At 45.4% G+C, this 22,722-nt stretch overlaps 1 protein-coding gene across 14 annotated transcripts in view; it reads right to left on the bottom strand.

Moving 5' to 3' along the window:
- DNAH8 (dynein axonemal heavy chain 8) overlaps positions 1–22,722 on the bottom strand; it is a 556,010-nt gene that overhangs the window by 428,459 nt on the left and 104,829 nt on the right. For all 14 annotated transcript variants that reach the window (XM_039529004.1, XM_039529011.1, XM_039529005.1 and 11 more), the window contains 2 exons: positions 15,551–15,697; positions 11,966–12,163 (listed from right to left, as the gene is read on the bottom strand). In XM_039529004.1, the coding sequence (XP_039384938.1) occupies positions 11,966–12,163; positions 15,551–15,697 (345 nt within the window). The remainder of the gene's footprint in view (positions 1–11,965; positions 12,164–15,550; positions 15,698–22,722) is intronic.

Consider the following 22,722-nt stretch of genomic DNA (forward strand, 5'->3'; position numbering starts at 1 on the left):
TATACATAATTGTCTCTGAATATTTTCTCTGAGTATTTACTGATAGCAGAAATTGTAACAACAGTTACTCCAAAGGTGAGTTATTAATAAAATAGATCTCAACTCCTTGGTCCATGCTCCTAATGTGTGACTGGAAGTGCAACATAGGGTCTGAGCTCAGATCCTGAAGACTGCTAAGACTCAAGGGTCACAAAGCCAAAGCCAAGTTTATTAGCAATAATAACAGCAAAACAAGACATAACCCATACATCCAAACTGAGCTCCCTTATTAAACCCATTACTGCAGTACCTATAAGTCTTACCTACACCAAAACTCTGGTAACTTTGTTATATAACATTGGGACGGCATGCAACCTGCCCTGATCTTAAAGAGATGGCACCCTATCAACGAAGGTAATTCTAGTAGTTGGAATTCTCAGCCAACAACGTGCAGGGACATACCCAGCAAAATTGCATGAATGCTCTCTAAGCCACTCATGAACTATACAGAGAGAGACACCAGCAAACCCCCACAACCCTTGCACCCCAGAAACATACCATTTTATGCCGCTCAAGACCTTCTCTTGAACAATGCAAGCTCATTAATTAGTTCACCACTTCATCAAAGGATAGTGAACATGCACCAGCCTTTGTAATCTGAGCAGATTCCTCAAGCACTTTAAATAAACTCACTGGTAAGCATAAAACATTAAAATAAGCTTATTAACGACAGAAAGATAGATTTTAAGTGATTATAAGTGCTAGGTGTAAAGGACAGAGATGGTTACATGAGAAATAAAAAATAAAAAAGTTTAGAATTTAGACTGCTATATCAGACTAAGCAAGATTTGAATCAAGCAGTTTTTCTATGTGTTCTAAGCAAGTCACAGTTATTAATACACAAGCTGAATTCCCTGCTCAGTCTGGGACCAAACTCCACACTTCAAAGTCTTTTTCTTCCCAGTGTTTTTGTTGCCTTCAGAGTAGATGTGGGAGGGAAAATATCCTGGCTGATGTTACAGACTCCAATTTATGCCGCCCAATCCATGCGCATGGAAAGATACTGTCTCAAACATAAGAGTCAGGGGTCGTATGTTCTATGTGCCCTGCTGAGACACCAGGCCTCCATTGTCTATGTGCTTTGGTAGGGATCCAGTGGAAGAGTGGATTCTCCTTAATGGGCCATCAACCCCTGGCTGGCTAGTCCTAATGTAAATCTGTCTTGGGGATGTTAGTTGCTCCCTTGTTGCCACCAAAAGGCCAGCTGTGGGCATCTCAGACTCAAAACATATTTCAGTAACACACAGAGCAAAACTTCATAACTTCACATACAATGGTAACACATTATTCAACAAGATAGTAATGTTCAAGAGATCATGACTTCTCAAATGACACCTCACAAAGCATAGTGATTGCACATGTCTATTCTACTTAGGTGACTCCCAATTAGTACTTTTTGGTGGGACCTGGAGTCTACTTAAAAGAGTATTGCAGCACAGCTTTCCCAAAGTCTGAATCAGCTCTGGAGGTAGTGGTGACAGCATAATGCTTGACAAAAGTATGTACCAAAGACCAGGTTGCTGCTCTACAGATGTCCAATAGAGGTATATTTCTTAAGGAAGCCACTGAAGGAGCCTGGGTTCTCATGGAATGAGCTGAAAGCTTACATGGAAGTCAGGTGTTAGCTACCTCACAACCAAGAGATATGCAAGCAGTTATCCGATTAGAAAGTTTTGAGCTGATATTGCCTTCATTCTCTCTGCACAGGATACAAATAGCTGAGGTGAGGTACTAAAGAACTTCTTCCCATCTATGTAAAAAGAGAGGGCCCATCTGACGTCCAGTGTCTGAAGACTCTCTTCATGCCTATTCATGGCAAATATAGTGCCCATCTTTAAAAAAGGGAAGAAGGAGAATCCGGTAAACTACAGACTGGTCAGCCTCACCTCAGTCCCCAGAAAAATCATAGAGCACGTCCTCAAGGAATCCATTTTGAAACACTTGGTGGAGAGGAAGGTGATCAGGAACAGTCAACATGGATTCACCAAGGGCAAGTCATGCCTGACCAACCTGATTTCCTTCTATGATGAGATAATTGGCTCTGTAAATATGGAGAAAGCAGTGGACCTGATATACCTTGACTTTAGCAAAGCTTTTGATACGGTCTTCCACGGTATTCTTGCCAGCAAGTTAAAAAAGTATGGATTGAATGAATGGACTATAAAGTGGATAGAAAGCTGGCTAGATTGTCAGCCTCAATGAGTAGTGATCAACAGCTCACTGTCTAGTTGGCAGCCAGTATCAAGCGGAGTGCCCCAGAGGTCTGTCCTGGGGCCGGTTTTGTTCAACATCTTCATTAATGATGTGGATGATGAGATGGATTGCACCCTCAGCAAGTTCGCAGACGACACTAAGCTGAGGGGAAAGGTAGATACGTTGGAGGGTAGGGGTAGTGTCCAGAGTGACCTAGACAAATTGGAGGATTGGGCCAAAAGAAATTCGATGAGGTTCAACAAGGACAAGTGCAGAGTCCTGGACTTATGATGGAAGAATCCCATGCACTGTTACTGGCTGGGGACTGACTGGCTAAGCGGCAGTTCTGCAGAAAAGGACTGGGGATTACAGTGGACGAGAAGCTGGATATGAGTCAACAGTGTGCCCTTATTGCCAAGAAGGCTAATGGCATATTGGGCTGCATTAGTAAGAGCACTGCCAGCAGATCAAAGGAAGTGATTATTCCCCTCTATTCAGCACTGGTGAGGCCACATCTGGAGTATTGTGTCCAGTTTTGGGCCCCCTACTACAGAAGGGATGTGGACAAATTGGAGGTAAATTGGACAATACAACCCAAACTAATGGCTTTCAATGCCCGTTTGTCTGATGTTATAGTCTCCCATGCTTGATGAAACAGAGAGAAGGAGGAAGGGGGGTTGTGCTTTGCAGCAGAGAAAATCTGGTCATTGGGTGGTCTGGACTCTTGATCGAACCATCAGAACTGGCACTTGGACAGCTGCAGCAGCACAGGAGCCAGCAAACAGAGCTGTAAACAGGGGCGTTTCAGTGGGAGTTCTGTTGAAGGAGAAGGTTTTTGTATTTTGTGTATTGTATTTTGTAGTTTATATGTGTGGAGGCTGCTAGGGGCAGTGTGCTGGGAGAGAAGCTGAGCCCTGATTTGGGGGGGGAGTGGGCTTCTCTGCTAGGGGTCCTATAAAGGTAGCCAGCCAGTCAGGCAGCGGCATAGACAGCTGCAGCGGCACAGGAGCCAGCAAACAGAGCTGTAAACAGGGGAGTTTCAGTGGGAGTGTACAGGGGGAGTTTGCGGGGGAGACTAAGAGACCTAGGCAGAGGAATAGACAGGCTAGTGAAGGGAGTGGGTGGTGTTCTGCCGGTGTTCTGGTGCCTGTTGGGGGTTTGTTTTGCTGTAGGTGGTGGTGGTTTGCTTTGGTTTGTGTTTCCTGGACTAGCAGGTGTTAGGTGGGAAGGCTATGTCCTATACAGAGGCAGCAGTGAAAGACACAATGAGGATGACTGGATGTGGAAGCTGCATCATGTACATGATCCTGGAGGGGGTACCTGAAAAGAGTTTCATCTGCGTGAAGTGCCGCCTGATAGAGCTCATAGAAGAAAAGATCCGAGGACTGGAGATGCAGGTGGAAACTCTGGTCGAGTTTAGAAGGGGGTTTGAGTGGATGATGGAGCAAAGACATGAGGAGGCTGAAGGGAAAAGCTCAGACTTGCAGATGGAAGCAGGACCAAAGAATTCTGAGGGGAGACTGCTGGGTGAGGAAAGTGGACGGTGGAAGCATGTGACTAAGAGAACCAGGCAGAGGAAAAGACGGACCAATGAAGGAGAAATAGAACTCAGGAACAGGTTTGCAGAGTTGGAAAATGAAGAAGGGGCACAGCAGGTGGTCGCTGAAGGTGAGAGGGCAAGGAAGAAGAGAAGAGCAGCTAGTCTATAGGAAGAGGCGAAGAGTCAATGGAGACAACACCAAATATGAGCCCCAGGAGGATACTGGATGGGTTGCGGAGGATTGCAAGGGACAATAGAAATCGGGAGGACTTGCAGCCAGAGGGAACAGGGCATAGACCGGAGAATCGCACTGTCACCAGGAAAAGGCAGGTCTACGTGATTGGGGACTCCTTACTGAGAAGAATAGACAGGCCTGTAACTAGAGCTGATCCAGAGAACAGAAGAGCGTGCTGTCTGCCAGGTGCTAAGATATGGGATGTGGACCTGAGGCTGAAAAGGATCCTAATGGGAGCGGGAAAGAATCCGCTGATTGTCCTTCATGTGGGAACAAATGATATGGCTAGATTCTCGCTGGAACGTATCACGGGAGACTATGCCAGACTGGGGAAAATGCTTAAGGAAATCGAGGCTCAGGTGATCTTCAGTGGGATTCTGCCTGTTCCTAGAGAAGGGCAACAAAGGTGTGACAAGATTATGGCGATCAACAGATGACTCAGACTGTGGTGCTATAAGGAGGGCTTTGGGGTGTATGGCCACTGGGAAGCATTCATGGACAGAGGACTGTTCTCTCGGGATGGACTTCACCTGAGTAAGGAGGAAATAGACTTCTAGGATGGAGGCTGGCACAACTGATTAAGAGAGCTTTAAACTAGAAATTTGGGGGAGATGGTTGGGAGATGTCCAGGTAATCTCCATGCTGGAATTTAACATTGAGAGGGAAGAAAACAAAGTAAGAAAGGATACAGCCATCGGTAGGAGAATGGACATAAGGAGGAAGGGTAGTGTAGATACCAGTCTAATAGGTGATACTGGTGGTAGAATGTCTGTGCCTAACTGGGTAAAGAATGTCAGTGAAGCCAAACGGCAAAAATTAAGATGTTTGTACACGAATGCAAGGAGCCTAGGTAACAAAATGGAGGAACTAGAGCTACTGGTGCAGGAAGTGAAACTGGATATTATAGGGATAACAGAAACATGGTGGAATAGTAGTCATGACTGGAGTACAGGTATTGAAGGCTATGTGCTGTTTAGGAAAGACACAAATAAAGGCAAAAGTGGTGGAGTAGCATTGTATATCAATGATGAGGTAAACTGTAAAGAAATAAGAAGTGATGGAATGGATAAGAGAGAGTCTGTCTGGGCAAAAATCACATTGGGAAAGAAAGCTACTAGAGTCTCCCCTGAGATAGTTCTTGGGGTGTGCTACAGACCGCCAGGATCTAATTTGGATACGGATAGAGACCTCTTTAATGTTTTTAATGAAGTAAACACTAATGGGAATTGTGTGATCATGGGAGACTTTAACTTCCCAGATATAGACAGGAGAACAAGTGCTAGTAATAATAATAGGGCTCAGATTTTCCTGGATGAAATAGCTGATGGATTCCTTCACCAAGTAGTTGAAGAACCAACAAGAGGGGATGCCATTTTAGAGTTGGTTTTGGTGAGTAGTGAGGACCTCATAGAAGAAATGGTTGTAGGGGACAACTTTGGTTCGAGTGATCATGAGCTAATTGAGTTCAAATTAGATGGAAGGATAAACAAAAATAGATCTGGGACTAGGGTTTTTTATTTCAAAAGAGCTAACTTTAAAGAATTAAGGAAATTAGTTAAGGAAGTGGATTGGACTGAAGAACTTGGGGATCTAAAGGTGGAGGAGGCCTGGCATTACTTCAAGTCAAAGTTGCAGAAACTATCAGAAGCCTGCGTCCCAAGAAAGGGGAAAAAATTCATAAGCAGGAGTTGTAGACCAAGCTGGATGAGCACACATCTCAGAGAGGTGATTAAGAAAAAGCAGAAAGCCTACAAGGATTGGAAGATGGGAGGGATTAGCAAGGAAAGCTACCTTATTGAGGTCAAAACATGTAGAGATAAAGTGAGAAAGGCCAAAAGCCATGTAGAGTTGGACCTTGCAAAGGGAATTAAAACCAATTGTAAAAGGTTCTATAGCCATATAAATAAGAAGAAAACAAAGAAAGAAGAAGTGGGACCGCTAAACACTGAGGATGGAGTGGAGGTTAAGGATAATCTAGGCATGGCCCAATATCTAAACAAATACTTTGCCTCAGTCTTTAATGAGGCTAATGAGGAGCTTAGGGATAATGGTAGGATGACAAATGGGAATGAGGATATGGAGGTAGATATTACCACATTGGAGGTAGAAGCCAAACTCAAACAGCTTAATGGGACGAAATCGGAGGGCCCAGATAATCTTCATCCAAGAATATTAAAGGAACTAGCTCAAGAAATTGCAAGCCCATTAGCAAGAATTTTTAATGAATCAGTAAACTCAGGGGTTGTACCGTACGACTGGAGAATTGCTAACATAGTTACTATTTTTAAGAAAGGGAAAAAATGTGATCCGAGTAACTATAGGCCTGTTAGTTTGACATCTGTAGTATGCAGGAAAAATTTTTGAAGGAGGAAGTAGTTAAGGACATTGAGGTCAATGGTAATTGGGACAAAATACAACATGGTTTTACAAAAGGTACATCATGCCAAACCAACCTGATCTCCTTCTTTGAGAAGGTAACAGATTTTTTGGACAAAGGAAACGGAGGGAAGCTAATTTACCTCGATTTCAGTAAGGCATTTGATACGGTTCCACATGGGGAATTATTAGCTAAATTGGAAAAGATGGGGATCAATATGAAAATTGAAAGGTGGATAAGGAACTGGTTAAAGGGGAGACTACAATGGGTCATACTGAAAGGTGAACTGTCAAGTTGGAAGGAGGTTACTAGTGGAGTTCCTCAGGGATTGGTTTTGGGACTGATCCCAAAGATCTTATTTAATCTTATTTAATCTTTTTATTACTGACCTTGGCACAAAAAATGGGAATGTGCTAATAAAGTTTGCAGATGACACAAAGCTGGGAGGTATTGCTATTACAGAGAAGGACTGGGATATCATACAGGAAGAACTGGATGACCTTGTAAACTGGAGTAATGGTAATAGGATGAAATTTAATAGTGAAAAGTGCAAGGTCATGCATTTAGGGATTAATAACAAGAATGTTGGTTATAAATTGGGGACAAATCAGTTGGAAGTAACAGAGGAGGAGAAGGACCCTGGAGTATTGGTTGATCACAGGATGACTAAGAGCCGCCAATGTGATATGGCCATGAAAAAAGCTAATGCGGTTTTAGGATGCATCAGGCGAGGTATTTCCAGTAAAGATAAGGAGGTGTTAGTACCGTTATACAAGGCACTGAGGAGACCTCATCTGGAATACTGTGTGCAGTTCTGGTCTCCCATGTTTAAGAAGGATGAATTCAAACTGGAACAGCAGAGAGAAGGGCTACTAGGATGATCCAAGGAATGGAAAACCTGTCTTATGAAAGGAGACTGAAAGAGCTTGGCTTGTTTAGTCTAACCAAAAGAAGGCTGAGGGGAGATATGATTGCTCTTTATAAATATATCAGAGAGATAAATATCAGGGAGGGAGAATAATTATTTAATCTTAGTACCAATGTGGACACAAGAACAAATGGATATAAACTGGACACTAGGAAGTTTAGACTTGAAATTAGATGAAGGTTTCTAACCATAAGAGGAGCGAAGTTCTGGAACAGCCTTCCAAGGGGAGTAGTGGGGGCAAAAGACATATCTGGCTTCAAGACTAAGCTTGATAAGTTTATGGGGGGGATGGTATGATGGGATAGCCTACATTTTGGCAATTAATTGATCTTTGATTATTAGCAGGTAAATATGCCCAATGGTCTGTGATGGGATGTTAGATGGGGTGGGATCTGAGTTACTACAGAGAATTCTTTCCTGGGTGCTGGCTGGTGAGTCTTGCCCACATGCTCAGGGTTTAACCGATCACCATATTTGGGGTCAGGAAGGAATTTTCCTCCAGGGAAGATTTGCAGAGGCCCTGGAGGTTTTTTGCCTTCCTCTGCAGCATGGGGCATGGGTCACTTGCTGGAGGATTCTCTGCACCTTGAGGTCTTTAAACCACGATTTGAGGACTTCAATAACTCAGACATAGGTTAGGGGTTTGTTACAGGAGTGGGTGGGTGAGATTCTGTGGCCTGCATTGTGCAGGAGGTCAGACTAGATGACCATAATGGTCCCTTCTGACCTTAAGTCTATGAATCTATGAATGGAAGAGTGAGCAGGGCAGGATCTTTGTGCCAAAAGAGACCTGTTAAACTTCCTCTTATTTGCAGGGGTGTATATCCATAAAGATGTAAGTGTTGCCATAGAGTCCTTTAGGGTATTAAGTGAGTTGTTTGTGGAATCTGCAAAAAGCTTCTGGCCATTGAAAAGTAAATTTTACATGGAAACCAGAAAACGGAAAGAAGGAAGCTCACCTCATCACTACTGTGTTGTAAATAAACCTGGCTCCAGTATCTGCAGCATCATGTGAAACCTGCAGTGAAGTTTTTGCCAAGAGCTGACCCTCCTTTATTATGACACTGAACTGTTCTGAATGTTCCTGTAGCAAATGGTCAATAAATGCATTAAACGTCTCATAGTTCAGTTAGTTATATTTTGACATCAGCACCTCCTGATTATTTTTCCTGAACTGTAATGTTGCTAACAAGTAGCTCTTACAACCAAAAAGGTCTGGAGGTTTCTGGTCCTTGTAAGGGATGGCTTTTTGGGTATGTTGCCTGCCCCTTTCATTGACTGGGGCAACAACAAAAGAATTTGGTGCTGGGTGAGAGAATCTAGGCCAGGATTTTTTATCAGCATGCTTGCATGTATGTGGGGGACATTGCTGGAGTTTACTAGATGGACTAAGCTAGCTCAAGGAGGGATTCAGTAATTTGCAGTGCAACCAGTGCTGAGGAAGAGCTGTGCACTATATCCAGGAGCTTGTGATGGGAAACCCAGAATTCTTCCAGGGGAATGTGCAGGGTGTCAGCAACCCACTCATCAGGTCTTGGAAATGTTAGCCATCAGCTAACAATGGCAGAGGTGGCTTTACTGCCTCATCAGGTGATGACAAAGAGATGTTTGTAAGGGGTGTGACCTCCTTGTCCACCCTTGCCTCTTTCTCCTCAAAGGTCTTCTCAGACTCTTAAAGTGGAGAGAAGGGATAGATAGTACTGAGGAATGAGGTCTTCTGTATTCCCTGTGGGACTGAGTTGAGGTCTCTCATAATTACTGGCAGTACATTGCCCATGAATCCCAGTAAGACCAATGAGGGAGACCATAAGGCACATGGGGAGATATCCAATGTTGGTCATACCAAGTCATACCATAGCAGACAGGGGTCTGGTGTCCTGTCTTTGTTGCAGCTACATTAGGGAATAACACCTCCTGGAATAAATTGGAGAGCCTTGAACAGAAAGTTCAGACACTGAGCCAGAATGCTCCTCCACGTATTGAATCAGAGGTAATACCTCTTCTCCATCTTCTACTATCCATGAGAAGGGGTTAAGTCTCACAAAAACATGAGCAGTCAGCGACCCTCTTGACCTCAATACCTAAAGGTGTCCTGAGGTTACAAGGAGTGGAGATTCAAGCTTATTTGGTATCATCAGGACTTTCAGGTACTGGAATTCCTGCAGTACCTGGGAGCACAAAATAACTTACTAAAAGCATTGATGATGTTACAGAAGCCATTGTGTGAGGTGCTGACATTGGTACCAATGGGGTAAAGGATTCCACTGAATCCGTTCTCTTGGTCATAGCAGTCTTTCGTACTAAGCCCTTTAGTACTGAGGTATGGGATTTAGTTGAACTCTTAACGTGTTTCACAGTACCCAAAGTGCTCAGAGTCTCACTAGCAATCCTCTCAAGGCCTGAGGTCTCTGGTGACCAGATCTTATTTGAGGAAGAGAAGGTTACTCACCATGTACAGTAACAGGTTCTTTGAGATGAGTGTCCCTGTGAGTGCTCCACTTCAGGTGAATGTGCATCCCTGTATCTTTGACTGAAGAATTTCATCAGCAGTGCTTGTTTGGGTCACACATGCGTTGTCCCCATCTTGTGCTGCTGTTGTCAACTACCTTGCGTATGTGACCAGACCCCCCACAGTTCCTTATCTACCATAGAGTCCAGAAAATGAACTCCAAAGTGGAGGGGAGATGGGTGGGTAGTGGAGTATCTACAGGGACATTCATCTCGAAAAACCTCAGTTACTGCACAGGGTGAGTAACCTTCTCTTCTATGAAGAGTGTCCCTGTGGGTGCTCCACTTCAGATGACTGTTGAGCAGTGTCTCTCATTGGACAGAAGGGGCTTCAGCATTGCATGTGTAAGTGATGATAACACTGTAAGACCTAGCAATGTGACCAATCTTAAACCCTCGTTGATTGCAGAATGTTTTGTGCACATGTGTATGGACATCCAAGTGGCTGCTCTACACATCTGTGATCAGTATGTTGTTTAGGAAGGCTGCTGAAGTTGATCGGGATCTGGGAAAGTGAGTTTGGGTCCCCAGTAGGGGTTGCAGGTCCTTCTGTTGGTAGCAGAGATGGATGCACAGATTAGTGGGTACTGATTTCAACTGCAATGACAGAGTCAGTAATGGAGTTGACATCACTGGTGGATCAAGCCTCTCTTGGGAGGTAACAGGGAGCATCAAGCCAAGGCTCACACACTCACCTTGGTACAGTTAATGTCTGAGATGACTTATTTGAGGCACAATAGTCCCCAGGGTCCTTTGTGTAGCTCAAGAAGCCCTTCCTGGGATTGAAGCTAGAGACTGATCTGAAGTAGTTACAGTTTTGGGCATCTTATGAGAAGGTCCTGGTGAAGGGGAGTGCCTCCTCTTCTCCCACTGGGAAACAGTCTTTTCAGCTTTGTGAAGGGAGTCAGACAAAGCTGTGGGAGCACTCCTTGCTGGTATAAAGTCAAATCTCAGAACTTGTGAGGGGCCAGCATTAGAAGGTGCGTGAGGGGGACTGCATGAATAGATATGCTGCCCGGGATGGTTGTGTTCTTTTAAGAAAAGAACAACTAATGCTGCATTTTTCTCTGACGTGTCCTTCATCCTGGCATAACAGTCAGCGAGTATGTGGGCTGTTTGTTGGCACTGGCACCCAATTGGAGGGGCAATGTTTAAAGCATGAGGACTTTTGTCTTTTAAAGTGAGTACCAAGCATCTCAGGCCTTGAAAAACAAAGATGGGGACAAAAAATGCAAAATAACACAAAACTACTTACTAACTATCCTAATCTAACTATTTACATTAGTGAACTGCCATTTGCCAAATAAAAGATGTGAAAAAGCTCACGAGAAAAACCATAAGCAAAGTGCATGGGGACCTCCAGCTCTTAGCCATGGAAGATGGGAAGGAACTGAAGGAAGGTCAGGGCAGCTCCAGCCTTTGAACCCACAGCTGAAGGCACCGGTAAGCACAGGGTACTACTAGTGAAAGCTCTCCAACTCAAGTGCACTGGATGTGCACACACCTAAGTAGAACAGACGTGTAATCACTTGAAGAAGAACCTATCTTTTCTGGCAAGAGATCAACCTGGAAACTGATCCAACTCTTGCCCATCAGTGGGTGTCAATAATAAGGAATGTTTACAACACCCACATATTTATCTTTATCACAATGTTTGAAATATTTACCTATATTTAGAATGCTTCCACAGATACCTTGGTAAATTTAACTACCATAGGGGGTAAATGTGCAGTTTTCAATGGTGTTCACTGTAAATAGTATATAGCAAAACTTACATTTGTGAAACATGTTCCCAAAGTTAGAACAGAACTCCTATAATATTAATGGGAGCTATGAGTACACAAGAACTGGAAAACAGACACCTATATCATTGACAAAACTGTAGGCAAGTATATTCCTGCAGTTAATAATCTGTAAATAACCATAAGAAAGACAAGAAATTTAAGGATCAGGTCAATATAATGGCCTTTGCACAAGTTGTGAAATTTGTTAGTATTTTCCTAACAAACTCTACCATTTACCAAATAAAGCCAAATCATACAGTTCTTTTTCAATCAAAACTCCCACTGAAGTCCAAGAGGTTCTGAATACATAAAAATGATGAGATCTGGCCCTGAATAAATTACAGATAACAATGTTACTTACCTCTAAACCTTCAATTTTTGTCATGAAGTCTACAAAATCTACATCAAATTCAGTTTTTCGTGGGTCGAGAATATCATATTGTTTCTTTTGAACACTCTGGTAGATATTTTTGAACTTTATTGCCAAAATATCTATCCCTTCAATTGTAGACATACTAAGTGCAGAAAATGTTTGTACTATAGTAATCATCTCTGTAATCTGAAATAAAGAAATATTTTTTCACACTCAAATCAAATTATGAATTTATTTCAATTCATTTAGTTCACTTGTGGTGCTTCTTGTTGACAAAGGAATAATTACATCCTGGGCTAAACAGACTAGACTGAGACCAATGGCCAGTCTGCTCTGATTGGTTATTTCACTCAGAATTCCTCATCAAAATACTCACAACAAAACATTGCTCCCTCAACTTCTTCCCCAATCCTCACCATCACTCAACCTAATCTAAATTGTTTCAATATTTTTGCTCTGTTTTTCTTGGTATTTTGAGGAAGTTTTATCCATAGTTAAGTTTTACATTAAATTACATTTAATATCTGAGTGATAGGGTGGGGAATAGCTCAAAAGTTGAAGTACCAATGTTTAAGATATATAAATGGGAATTTCCAAGCACAACAGATAGATCACAAGAACTAGTATATGCACTGTATGATTCCCAAGGAAAAACACATCAGTGAATCTGAAAACCCCTGAACACAGTTATATAATGGTATTGTCCAAAGGCACCAATGTGGATTAAGAGTCTTTTGTGCTAGTAGTCAGACAAATACATGGGTAGATATAGTCCCAGGCCCAAAGAGTTAAAATCAAATTAAAGACAAGATACCACAAATGAACAAAAAACAAACATGAAGGAAAGGGAGGAAGAGCATAACATCATACTCTAATATAAGCTTGCTAACAAATGGGCCAATTTGATGGTTCTGAATCACTTACTTTTTTTTTTTAATCTTGCTATAGACTATTCTCAATCTCCCCTCTACTTGGCATTCTTTGCTGTTGTTTTTTAATGTAAACTATTCCTGCAATTGATTCAGATTAGTAAATTTTGTGCTGTAAATTAAAGTGGCTAAAAGGAAAAAAGTTGTAATTTTTTCATTATGGGATGAATCAAAGGAAGTCTTTTGACAAAGCAAGAGGAATTATTTCTTTAGCGGGAATGAAGTTTCTATTAAAAGAACAGCAATTACAGGTGTAATGGGTTGGATCACAGAACCCCTCCTGGAAGCTGCCAACTGATGTGCCAAGACTACTTCTACCCTTGCTTTCCCTGCCAGCTCAGGACTCCAGCACCCTGTCTTGCTGAGCCAGACACTCCCATCTGCTCCAACACAGACCCAAGGCCTGAATTACTTGCCCCAAAGCTGCAGGTTTACCTGAAAGCTAACAGAAGTGTTCCTGCCTTTAACACTCAGATGCCCAACTCTCAAGAAGAACAGGAGTACTTGGGGCACCTTAAAGACTAACAAATTTATTTTAGCATGAGCTTTCGTGAGCTGCAGCTCACTTCTTCGGATGCATAGAACCCAAATAAATCCATTTTACTCTGTATAAAGTGTATGGAGGGTAAACTCATAAATTGTTCGCCCTCTATAACACTGATAGAAAGATATGCACAGTTGTTTGCTCCCCCAGGTATTAATACATACTCTGAGTTAATAAGTAAAAAGTGATTTTATTAAATACAAAAAGTAGGATTTAAGTGGTTCCAAGTAGTAACAGACAGAACAAAGGAAGTCACCAAGCAAAATAAAATAAAATGTGCAAATCTATGTCTAATCAAACTGAATACAGATAATCTCACCCTCAGAGATGCTTCTGTAAGTTTTTTCCTCAGACTGGACACCTTCCAGGCCTGGGCACAATTCTTTCCCCTGGTACAGTTCTTATTCCAGCTCAGGTGGTAGCTAGGGGATTCTTCATGATGGCTCTCCCCCTTTGTTCTGTTCCACCCCTTTATATATCTTTTGCATAAGGTGGGAATCCTTTGTCTCTCTCTGGGTTTCCATCCCCTCCCCCCCACACACACACACTGGAAAAGCATGAGGTTAAAGATGGATTCCAGATCATGTGACATAATCACATGTCACTGTAAGACTCCAAGCCTTCATTCCTCCCAGCCTGACTAACAGGAAGGCTTGCTTGCAAACAGAGCCCCAGTCAATTGTTCTGGTTGATGGGAGCCATTAAGATTCTAAACCATCATTAATCACCCACACTTTGCATAATTACAATAGGCCAGCAGAGTTATATTTCATATTTCTAGTCCCAGATACAAGAGTGGTACATTTATACAAATAGGATGATCACACTCAGTAGATTATAAGCTTTGTAATGATACCTTACAAGAGACCTTTTGCATGAAGCATATTCCAGTTACATTATATTCACTCATGACCATATTTTTATAAAACCATATAGACTGCACAACGTCACAACAGGTATTAAAAAACAGTCCACATACGAAGACATCGGTAAAATTATGCTGTTATTTTCAGTTCAGATTGTTTCCAAATAGTCAAGCATGACATCTTAGACACTGTCTTTGGCAGAAGAGTTTTATAAGCTGTGGTTGCTCCTCTTAGTAGCTTTACCAAGGGAACCAAATACTCTATCCTATTTAGGTTTTGTTTGGTTGATTGGTTTTTTACCTTACCCATCTTTGTGGTTCCTGAGAGTCATCCAGTGGTGCTGTAAACAATGTGACAAGCATCTATCACATATGTTTTTCCCCCTCCATTCCTTTCACCAGGGGACAATTATCTATGATTTTCTCTTACTATAATTTTATTCTTTTTATTTATTTACAATTTGCAGTGAGCTTTTATTTGGAAACACAAAGCTGAAGAAGTATGCATAAGTTCTTTAACATCCTCTTGATGAAATGTATTTTCAAGCCCTTCCCCCATGTTTAATACATGGTAGTCATTGTATTTGAAGTGCTTCCTGATAATCAAAAAGACAACAGGATTCAGGCCCATCTACCTTTGTTCAGTATCTCTTTCTCTGTCTTGGATTCTATATTGTGCTCATTATTGTGACATCTGAGCATCTCCTCTGTATCTGATACCTCAGATTTTATCTGGTCAAGGAAAAGTTATAAAACAGTGTCTCAAGGAAGCATTCAGAAGGTGGCTGGCTATGTGCTCTGAATAGTCACTGCAAGAGTACATGTACATCAGGATGAATCTCTAAAAGCTGCATAGTGTAGACAAAGCTTTAGGTTCACATTAATTGATTTTTCGAAACCCTTTTAAAAAATTGAATTTTAGGCTGAGATCAAGCATAGAAAGCCAAACACAGAATTTTTTAACAAGTTCTGAGCAAATGAAAAAAGTGAGTTGCAACTCTTAACTACAGCTTTCATTATTTATGAAAGTCATAATAATTTGATGGTCTAAGAAATTAAGAGAAATGCTGTATTTATCCAAAAACATCAACTACATTTAAAAAAAAAACTTTCTTCATATTGAAATAAGAATATAGCACACTAAGCAATTCTTTAGTCAATCTTCAAAAATTCTCATTAAAGGCATGCACACTTACTTTTTTAATTTTTAAAATAAAAACAGAAATGTTACTTACTTTTTCTAGCCTTTTACAAAACGCTTCAAATTTGCCAAAAATATACATCTCTGATACTTCAAATGTCTTTTCCCCTAGAGCTTCCAAAATCTGTTTCCTTGTTTTATGAAAGCATTTTTGATATTCTTTAAACAAAAAAATGCAGTCCTGAAAAAGTTGAGAAACAAATGCAATAACTATCAGATGAAAAGAAACATGCAATATTCTTATGCACAAAAAATCTGTTGTTTCTGTTGGCTGTTCTGTATTTTAGAAAATGGTATTTTTGTTTTAGTCCACATTATCATTTTGATATTGAAACAGAATTTTGCAACCAGGATTGTGGCCTATTCCTTGTGTCCTGCACTAACATGGAGAAATTCCTCTTATTTAGCACTTACTATTCTCATTTCAAAAAGAAGGAAGTGATGAGGAGAAAGTGAGACATATTATAATGCCTATGTGAAAAACCAAACTAATAATGTTAGATGGATGACCAATAAGGATTCCTGTATTTGTCTTACTTACTTTTATGATTAGGAATAATTGACTCAAAACTATCGCTGCAGGGAGCTAATCCTTACAAAATCCCGTATCAGGGTTACCCTTGAACTTCTCGGATCCTTCGGATATATTTTCTTACACTTGCTAGATATGTCTTGTCTTAGGTCTGATCCAGCAAAAATTTACACATGCTTAACTTTCCACAATGAATAGCTCTACTGATTTCTCCTTCTCTCTTGCTGAAGTATTAAGTATTATTCAAGGTCCCTAAAATTAAGCATGTGTGTAAGTCTTTGTGGGATCAGGGCCCTAGATTGTAAACCCTTCAAAGCAGAGGCTTTTATCATGTGGTTGTATAGCACCTAACAAAAAGGGGCGCTAAGGATGGCTGGGGGGCCTTGAAGCCCTACTGATCTAATAAAAATAATTAGCAATAATACTTAAACAAGGGGGGAAGGATAGCTCAATGATTTGAGCATTGGCCTGCTAAACCCAGGGTTGTGAGCTCAATTCTTGAGGGGGCCACTTAGGGATCAGGGCAAAAATCTGCCCGGGGATTGGCCCTGCTTTGAGCAGGAGGTTGGACTAGATGACCTCCTGAGGTCCCTTCCAACCCTGATATTCTAAGACAAGACATTGTATGGGAAAGGAGAAAGATAAGACAAACTATTTTGACACACAGTGGTTGTATCAAGAAGCCACCAAAGCAGAAAACAGTACTTCCTATAAGCATACTATTAGCACTGTGTGGTTAAAACTAGCTATGCCAATATGAGCAATATGAGCAGTTTAAAATGTAGAGGAAAAAGGTTGAAGACAACTAGGCAGCAGCTCTTTCAAATATTATACCTAATGTAATAACCCAGTCTTGTCTGTCCAGGAGTAGAATTCCACAGAAAAACCACTCAAGTACATGTTGAACTGCAAGCACATGTTTAAGTGGTTTGTTGAACTGGGGCCTTAATTAGTGCACCAGTTCAGCTGATGTAACTAACAAAACAAACCAGTCTTCAATCAAAATGTTCAAGCTTTTATTCTCTAGAATGTTTTATAATAGATGTTTTATGTTAAATCAATACAAACCCTTAAAGCACTGCTCTGTTGGTCATCTCTACCCAATTTACAGAAGCAAAAACAAATTTATCAGTAGCCCTTGTTTAGGGTCTTAAATGACAGCAGTTGAATCATAGTCTAAAGCCATGTCTACACTAGCAAGCTTAGAGCACACAGCTGTACTAATGCAGCTGTGCCACTGTAAGATCACTTGTGTAGCTGCTCTATGTTGGCAGGAAAGAGCTCTCCTGTCTACATAACAAAACCACCTTCATGAGTGGTGGTAGCTATGTCAGCGGGAGAAGCTTTCCAACCAACATAGTGCTGTCCACACCAGCACAGCTCTCGGTGTAACTTATGTTGCTCAAGAGGATGTTTTTTACACACTTCTGAGTGACATAAGTTATACTGACAAAAGTGGTAGTGTAGACATGGCCAAAGTCCCATGTATTTCAGAATTCCAATGTAGAGTTAAGTAAGAGACGGTTACTCACCGTAGTAACTGTTGTTCTTCGAGATGTGTTGCTCCTATCCATTCCAGTTAGGTGTGCGCGCCGCGCGTGCACGGCTCTATGGAAGATTTTTACCCTAGCAACTCCGGCGGGCCGGCTGGGCGCCCCCTGGAGTGGCGCCGCTATAGCGCAGGATATATATACCCCAGCCGGCCTGTCCGCTCCTCAGTTCCTTTTTGCCGGCTACTCCGACAGTGGGGAAGGAGGGCGGGTCTGGAATGGATAGGAGCAACACATCTCGAAGAACAACAGTTACTACGGTGAGTAACCGTCTCTTCTTCTTCAAGTGATTGCTCCTATGCATTCCAGTTAGGTAATTCCCAAGCCTTACGTAGGCGGTGGGGTCGGAGTTAGATGTTGCAGAACGCAACCGCTAAGCCAAAGGCTGCATCAGCTCCGGACTCTTGGAGCAATGAGGCAAAGGTGTGGACCGAGGACCAGGTAGGTGTACAACACATCCCCCGAAAGGGTATGCGAGCCAGGAAGGCAGCTGAGAAGCGTGAGCCCTGGCAGAATGTGCAGCAAGGTGGCTCTATGGAACATGGGCCAAACAGAGGAGGTGCGGATGCACAACGTCATTGAAGATGAAATCCTCTAGGAGGAGACAGGTATGCTCTTCGTCTGGTATGCCGGTACGATGAAGGTTTTGGGGGCGTTACGAGAGGGCTCTGTCCACTAGATATAGATTGCGGACGCCCGACGGATGTCGAAGGAGGGCCACCGTTGCTCTCCTTGCAAAGAGAGTGGATTCGGAAAGAAGACCGGAAGGAAGATATCCTGGTAGATATAAAAGGCCGACCCATCCTCAGGGAGGCAGGTCGGACGTGGTAATAACTGCCCTTGTCCCTGAGGAATACAGTATACCTTGGGCCTATTGAGAGAGTCTGAAGCTCGGAGACTCGTCTGGCCGCAGGAAAGGCTACAGGAAAACTGTCTTGCAGGACAGGTATACCAATGAGCATGTTGACATTGGCTCGAATAGGGCAGTCATAAAGCTGGTTAGAACCAGATTGAAGAGCCAGGTTTATGGCGGGGCCCCACTGGGGGGGAGGTATAAACGCTCCAAGCCCTGAGGAACCAGATGGAATGGAGCGGGACCTCGGCGTGGGAAACATTGCGTGTTTCGGAGCAGCAGGAGAAACGCTTCTGCTTGGCCAGATACTGTAACCGAATGGAAGATTTTCTACCACCCCGGAGAATCCTGTAGAACCGAGGCAGAACAACGTAACTCGGATTGGTTTAGCCACGCAGGAGTCCTGCTGTGAGGTGCAGGGATTACAAGACCGGGTGGTGAAGGTTGCCGTGATCCCACGTCATGGGGTCTGTGCCAAGAGGGTTGCTACCAACAGGTGTAGCAACATGGTGTGCCAGTGCTGCCCAGGTTACACTGGAGCGATCACGATCAGGGGCGCTCTGTCCCTGCGGAGTTTTAGCAAGTCCTTGTGAACCAGCGGGGACAGTGGAAAGCGTACGGCAGATGGCTGGTCCACGGCCTCAGGAAAATCCTCCAAGACCGAGCCTGGGGAGAGGCCTTGGAATGAGGAGAATTTCTCTCTCTTTCCGTTCTCGCGAGAGCGAGGAGGGCTATGCGGGGAAAGACCAACTTCTGGAAAACAGAATAGATAAAGACGGGAGGAAACTACCACTTGTGAGACAGGAAGGATCTGCTGAGACGATCCATCAGCTGAATCGCCTGGTACACAAGGCAGACTGCTCTCAGCTCTCGGACATTGATGTGTAAGGCCAGCTCTTGCGCTGACCGAAGGCCGTGAGTGCGAAACTACGCCAGGTGCGCACCCAGCCGAGAGATGGGCTGTCTGTCATGAGGGACCCCGAGGGGTGAATGAAACAGCATCCCTGGATACACCAGGGAGGACGCTGACTCCCGGTCGAGGGAGCCTAGGCTGCTCGGGGGGAACGAGACGACCACGAGCATGCCGTCTCTGCCCGGGTGGCACACCCAGGTGAGCCACGATCGAAGTGAACAGAGGCGAAGCCTGGCATGTTCGGTTGCAAACGTGCAGACAGCCATGTGACTCAGGAAACCTAGGCAAGTGCGAGCCCAAGTTGGCGGAAAGGTCCATAGACCTTGTACAATTGTTACCCTCGCCTGAAACCAAGGCTGAGGTAAGCAGGCTCTGGCGAGTCTGGAGACCAGGACGGCCCCAATGAATTCCCATCCCTGTATGGGAATCAGAGTGGATTTTAATATTGATCATCAGGCCTAGACACAGGAATAGGTTCGTGTCGATGCCCACATGACTGGTACTTTGGGCCCGGTGGTTCTTCGAATGAGCCACTCATCTAGATACGGAGAACGTGTATCCGACGGTGGCGAAGAAAGGCGGCGACTACAGCCATGCACTTTGAATACCCCTGGGCTGTATAGAGGCCAACCGGGAGGGCCGTATACTGGGAATAACGATGGTAGGCCCCAAACCGAGGGTACCTTCTGTGTGGAAGAGAAATGGCGACGTGAAAACACGCGCCCTTCATAACGAGGGCGGCGTACCAGTCTCCGGGATCCCAGGATGGGATGACGGTCGCCCTGGGTACCATGCGGAACTCATCTGCATCGCGACTTGTTGAGTTCCCGCAGGCCTAGGATAGGTCTGAGACCTCCCTTCGCCTAGGGGATAGGTTTCGCCCTTAGGTACCTCCTGTATAGCTCCGATGAAGAGGAGCGTCCGCGCCTCTTGCCAGAGGAATCGCTCGAGAGAGGGGTCCTTAGGAGGGGCGAGGATGGGTAGGCTTTTGCCCCATTGGTGGTGAGAAGGACCCTAATTTGGGCTCCTTTGGGGTGCGGATTGATGGCCACGACCGTGTAAGCCACGCCCGCTGGCCAAGTCCTGACTTTGTCAAGGCGCAGGGTAAGAGCGGAGGTTGGGGACGGAAACGTCGGCGCTGAATCACCGGCGTGTGCACGCCGAGAGAGAGAGAGCAAAGTGACCCTGCTGCCCTTTAGGTTCTGCAGCCTAGGGCCAGTGTTTTCAGAGAACAGGCCTGTGCCATTGAAGGGCAAGTCCTGTATAGCGTGCCGCAGCTGCGAGGGAAGGCTCGACAACTGGAGCCATGAAACGCGCCGCGTGGCAACACCCGAGGCCAGAGTCATGGCGGCGGAGTCAGCTGCGTCCAACGAGGCCTGGAGGGAAGCTCTCTCCAGCTCCGTCCTTTGCTGCAGGAGGGCATCGAACTCTTGACGGGAGTTCCGAAGAACCAACTCTGTAAATTTGCCCACCACCACCCACAGTAGCGGATAAGCGGGGCTTGCTGGTTCGCTACACGAAGTTGCAGGGCCCCCTCCGGGTACATCTTACGGCCCCGTAAGACCACACGCCCAGCCTCTTTGGAATTAGGGGCTGGTCGCATTTTGATTAGAGGAGGGCCGGAGGGGTATGTTCCTGCCCCCGTCTCATCTGGGGAGGAGGAAGAAGAAAGGCCAGGGACAAGCGGGTCCCGTGTGGGCTCGAGCTCCTGGACGACCTCCTGATCCGGAGGGATCTGGGAGCCCGGTGCCGAACCGGGGGTTGCTCTGTACCAGTCGGACGGGGACGACTAATTGTCACCTCTGGCACCCCGAGCTCCGAGGGAACGGAGTGAGATGGGATCACCGGTACGCCTCTGGCATGGTAGTACACTGATAGGTCTCCTGGAAGACTCTGGAGGGCACATCGAAAAACAGAGTGCTACGCATATGAAGTGTCCGCACGGGACGACACTGATGCGTGGCTGGGTGGCCCTGGAGGAGCTGAAAGCTCTTGGTAGAGTCTCTGTCTGTAACTGACGTCGCTCGATGCGGCACCGGGGATCGGTACCGGTAGGCAGACCGGTACCGAGAACGGGACCTGCCACCGAAGCTGCGCTGGGCGGTCGACCGAGGGTGCGAGGCTCGATGATCAGGAGTGACTACGGGCGTCCCGGTGTCTGGGTCGGTGCCGGGAGCTGGATCAGTGCTGAGTGTCCCGGACCAGCGAATGGGATGCTGATCGGTGCCACGAGTACTACTGGTACCAACATGGAGAACGGTGCCGAGACTGTGAGCGGCGCCGAGACCTAGATCGGTGACGGGACCGAGAACATCCGCGGGACCGCGACCCTGAACGGTGCCGCTCTGCGGTGCCGACGTAGGGTGGTCCGATCAAGGCAGGCTTGCCCATCGACTATGTAACCCGCACCGGCGGTGCCGGGGGTTGAGGCAGCGCAGATGCTGTCGGTGCAATCAGCTCCCTCGCTGTGGACACTGTCTCCGGCGTGGAGGGAATAGTGAGCTCGACCATAGCTCGCACGACGGATGCAGCTTCATAACGAGCTTGACCACGGTCCGTACCGGGGAGTGTTCCAGCACCGGACTCGACAGCTTTTGCCTGGCCGGAGTTAATGGTGCGGGCATTGTCGGTGCTGCGGCAGACATCGGTGCCGGGTGATCCGACGGAGCCTAGCGCTCAGCTGCGGAGCAGGCGGCTCGGACGCAGCTTCAGAGCGAGCTCGACCACGGTCCGTACCGGGGAGATTTCCGGCACCGGACTCGACGGCTCTTGCCTGGCCGGAGTTAATGGTGCGGATATTGACGGTGCCGCGGCAGACATCGGTGCCGGGCGATCCGACGGAGCATAGCGCTCGGCTGCGGAGCAGGCGGCTCGGACGCAGCTTCAGAGCGAGCTCGACCACGGTCCGTACCGGGGAGCTTTCCAGCACCGGACTCGACGGCTCTTGCCTGGCCGGAGTTAAAGGTGCGGATATTGTTGGTGCCGCGGCAGACATCGGTGCCGGGCGATCCGACTGAGCATAGCGCTCGGCTGCGGAACAAGCATCTCGGACGCAGCTTCAGAGCGAGCTCGACCACGGACCGTACGTGGGAGCTTTCCAGCACCGGACTCGACGGCTCTTGCCTGGCCGGAGTAAACGGTGCGGGTATTGTCGGTGCCGCGGCAGACACCGGTGCCGGACGATCCGACCGAGCATAGCGCTCGGCTGCAGAGGCGGCGGCTCGGACGCAGCAAGGATACTGTGCCTCTTCATCCTCCAGGAGAGGGATCCATGCCGAGGGTACGTCGGAGCCAGCGACGGTCGTGCCAGGAGGCCTTGGCGGTACCGGCGATCCGGTGCCGAGGGAGCGCGCCTTGA

The sequence above is a fragment of the Mauremys reevesii genome, linkage group 3 (assembly GCF_016161935.1).
Source record: "Mauremys reevesii isolate NIE-2019 linkage group 3, ASM1616193v1, whole genome shotgun sequence".
Classification (NCBI taxonomy): Eukaryota; Metazoa; Chordata; order Testudines; family Geoemydidae; genus Mauremys; species Mauremys reevesii.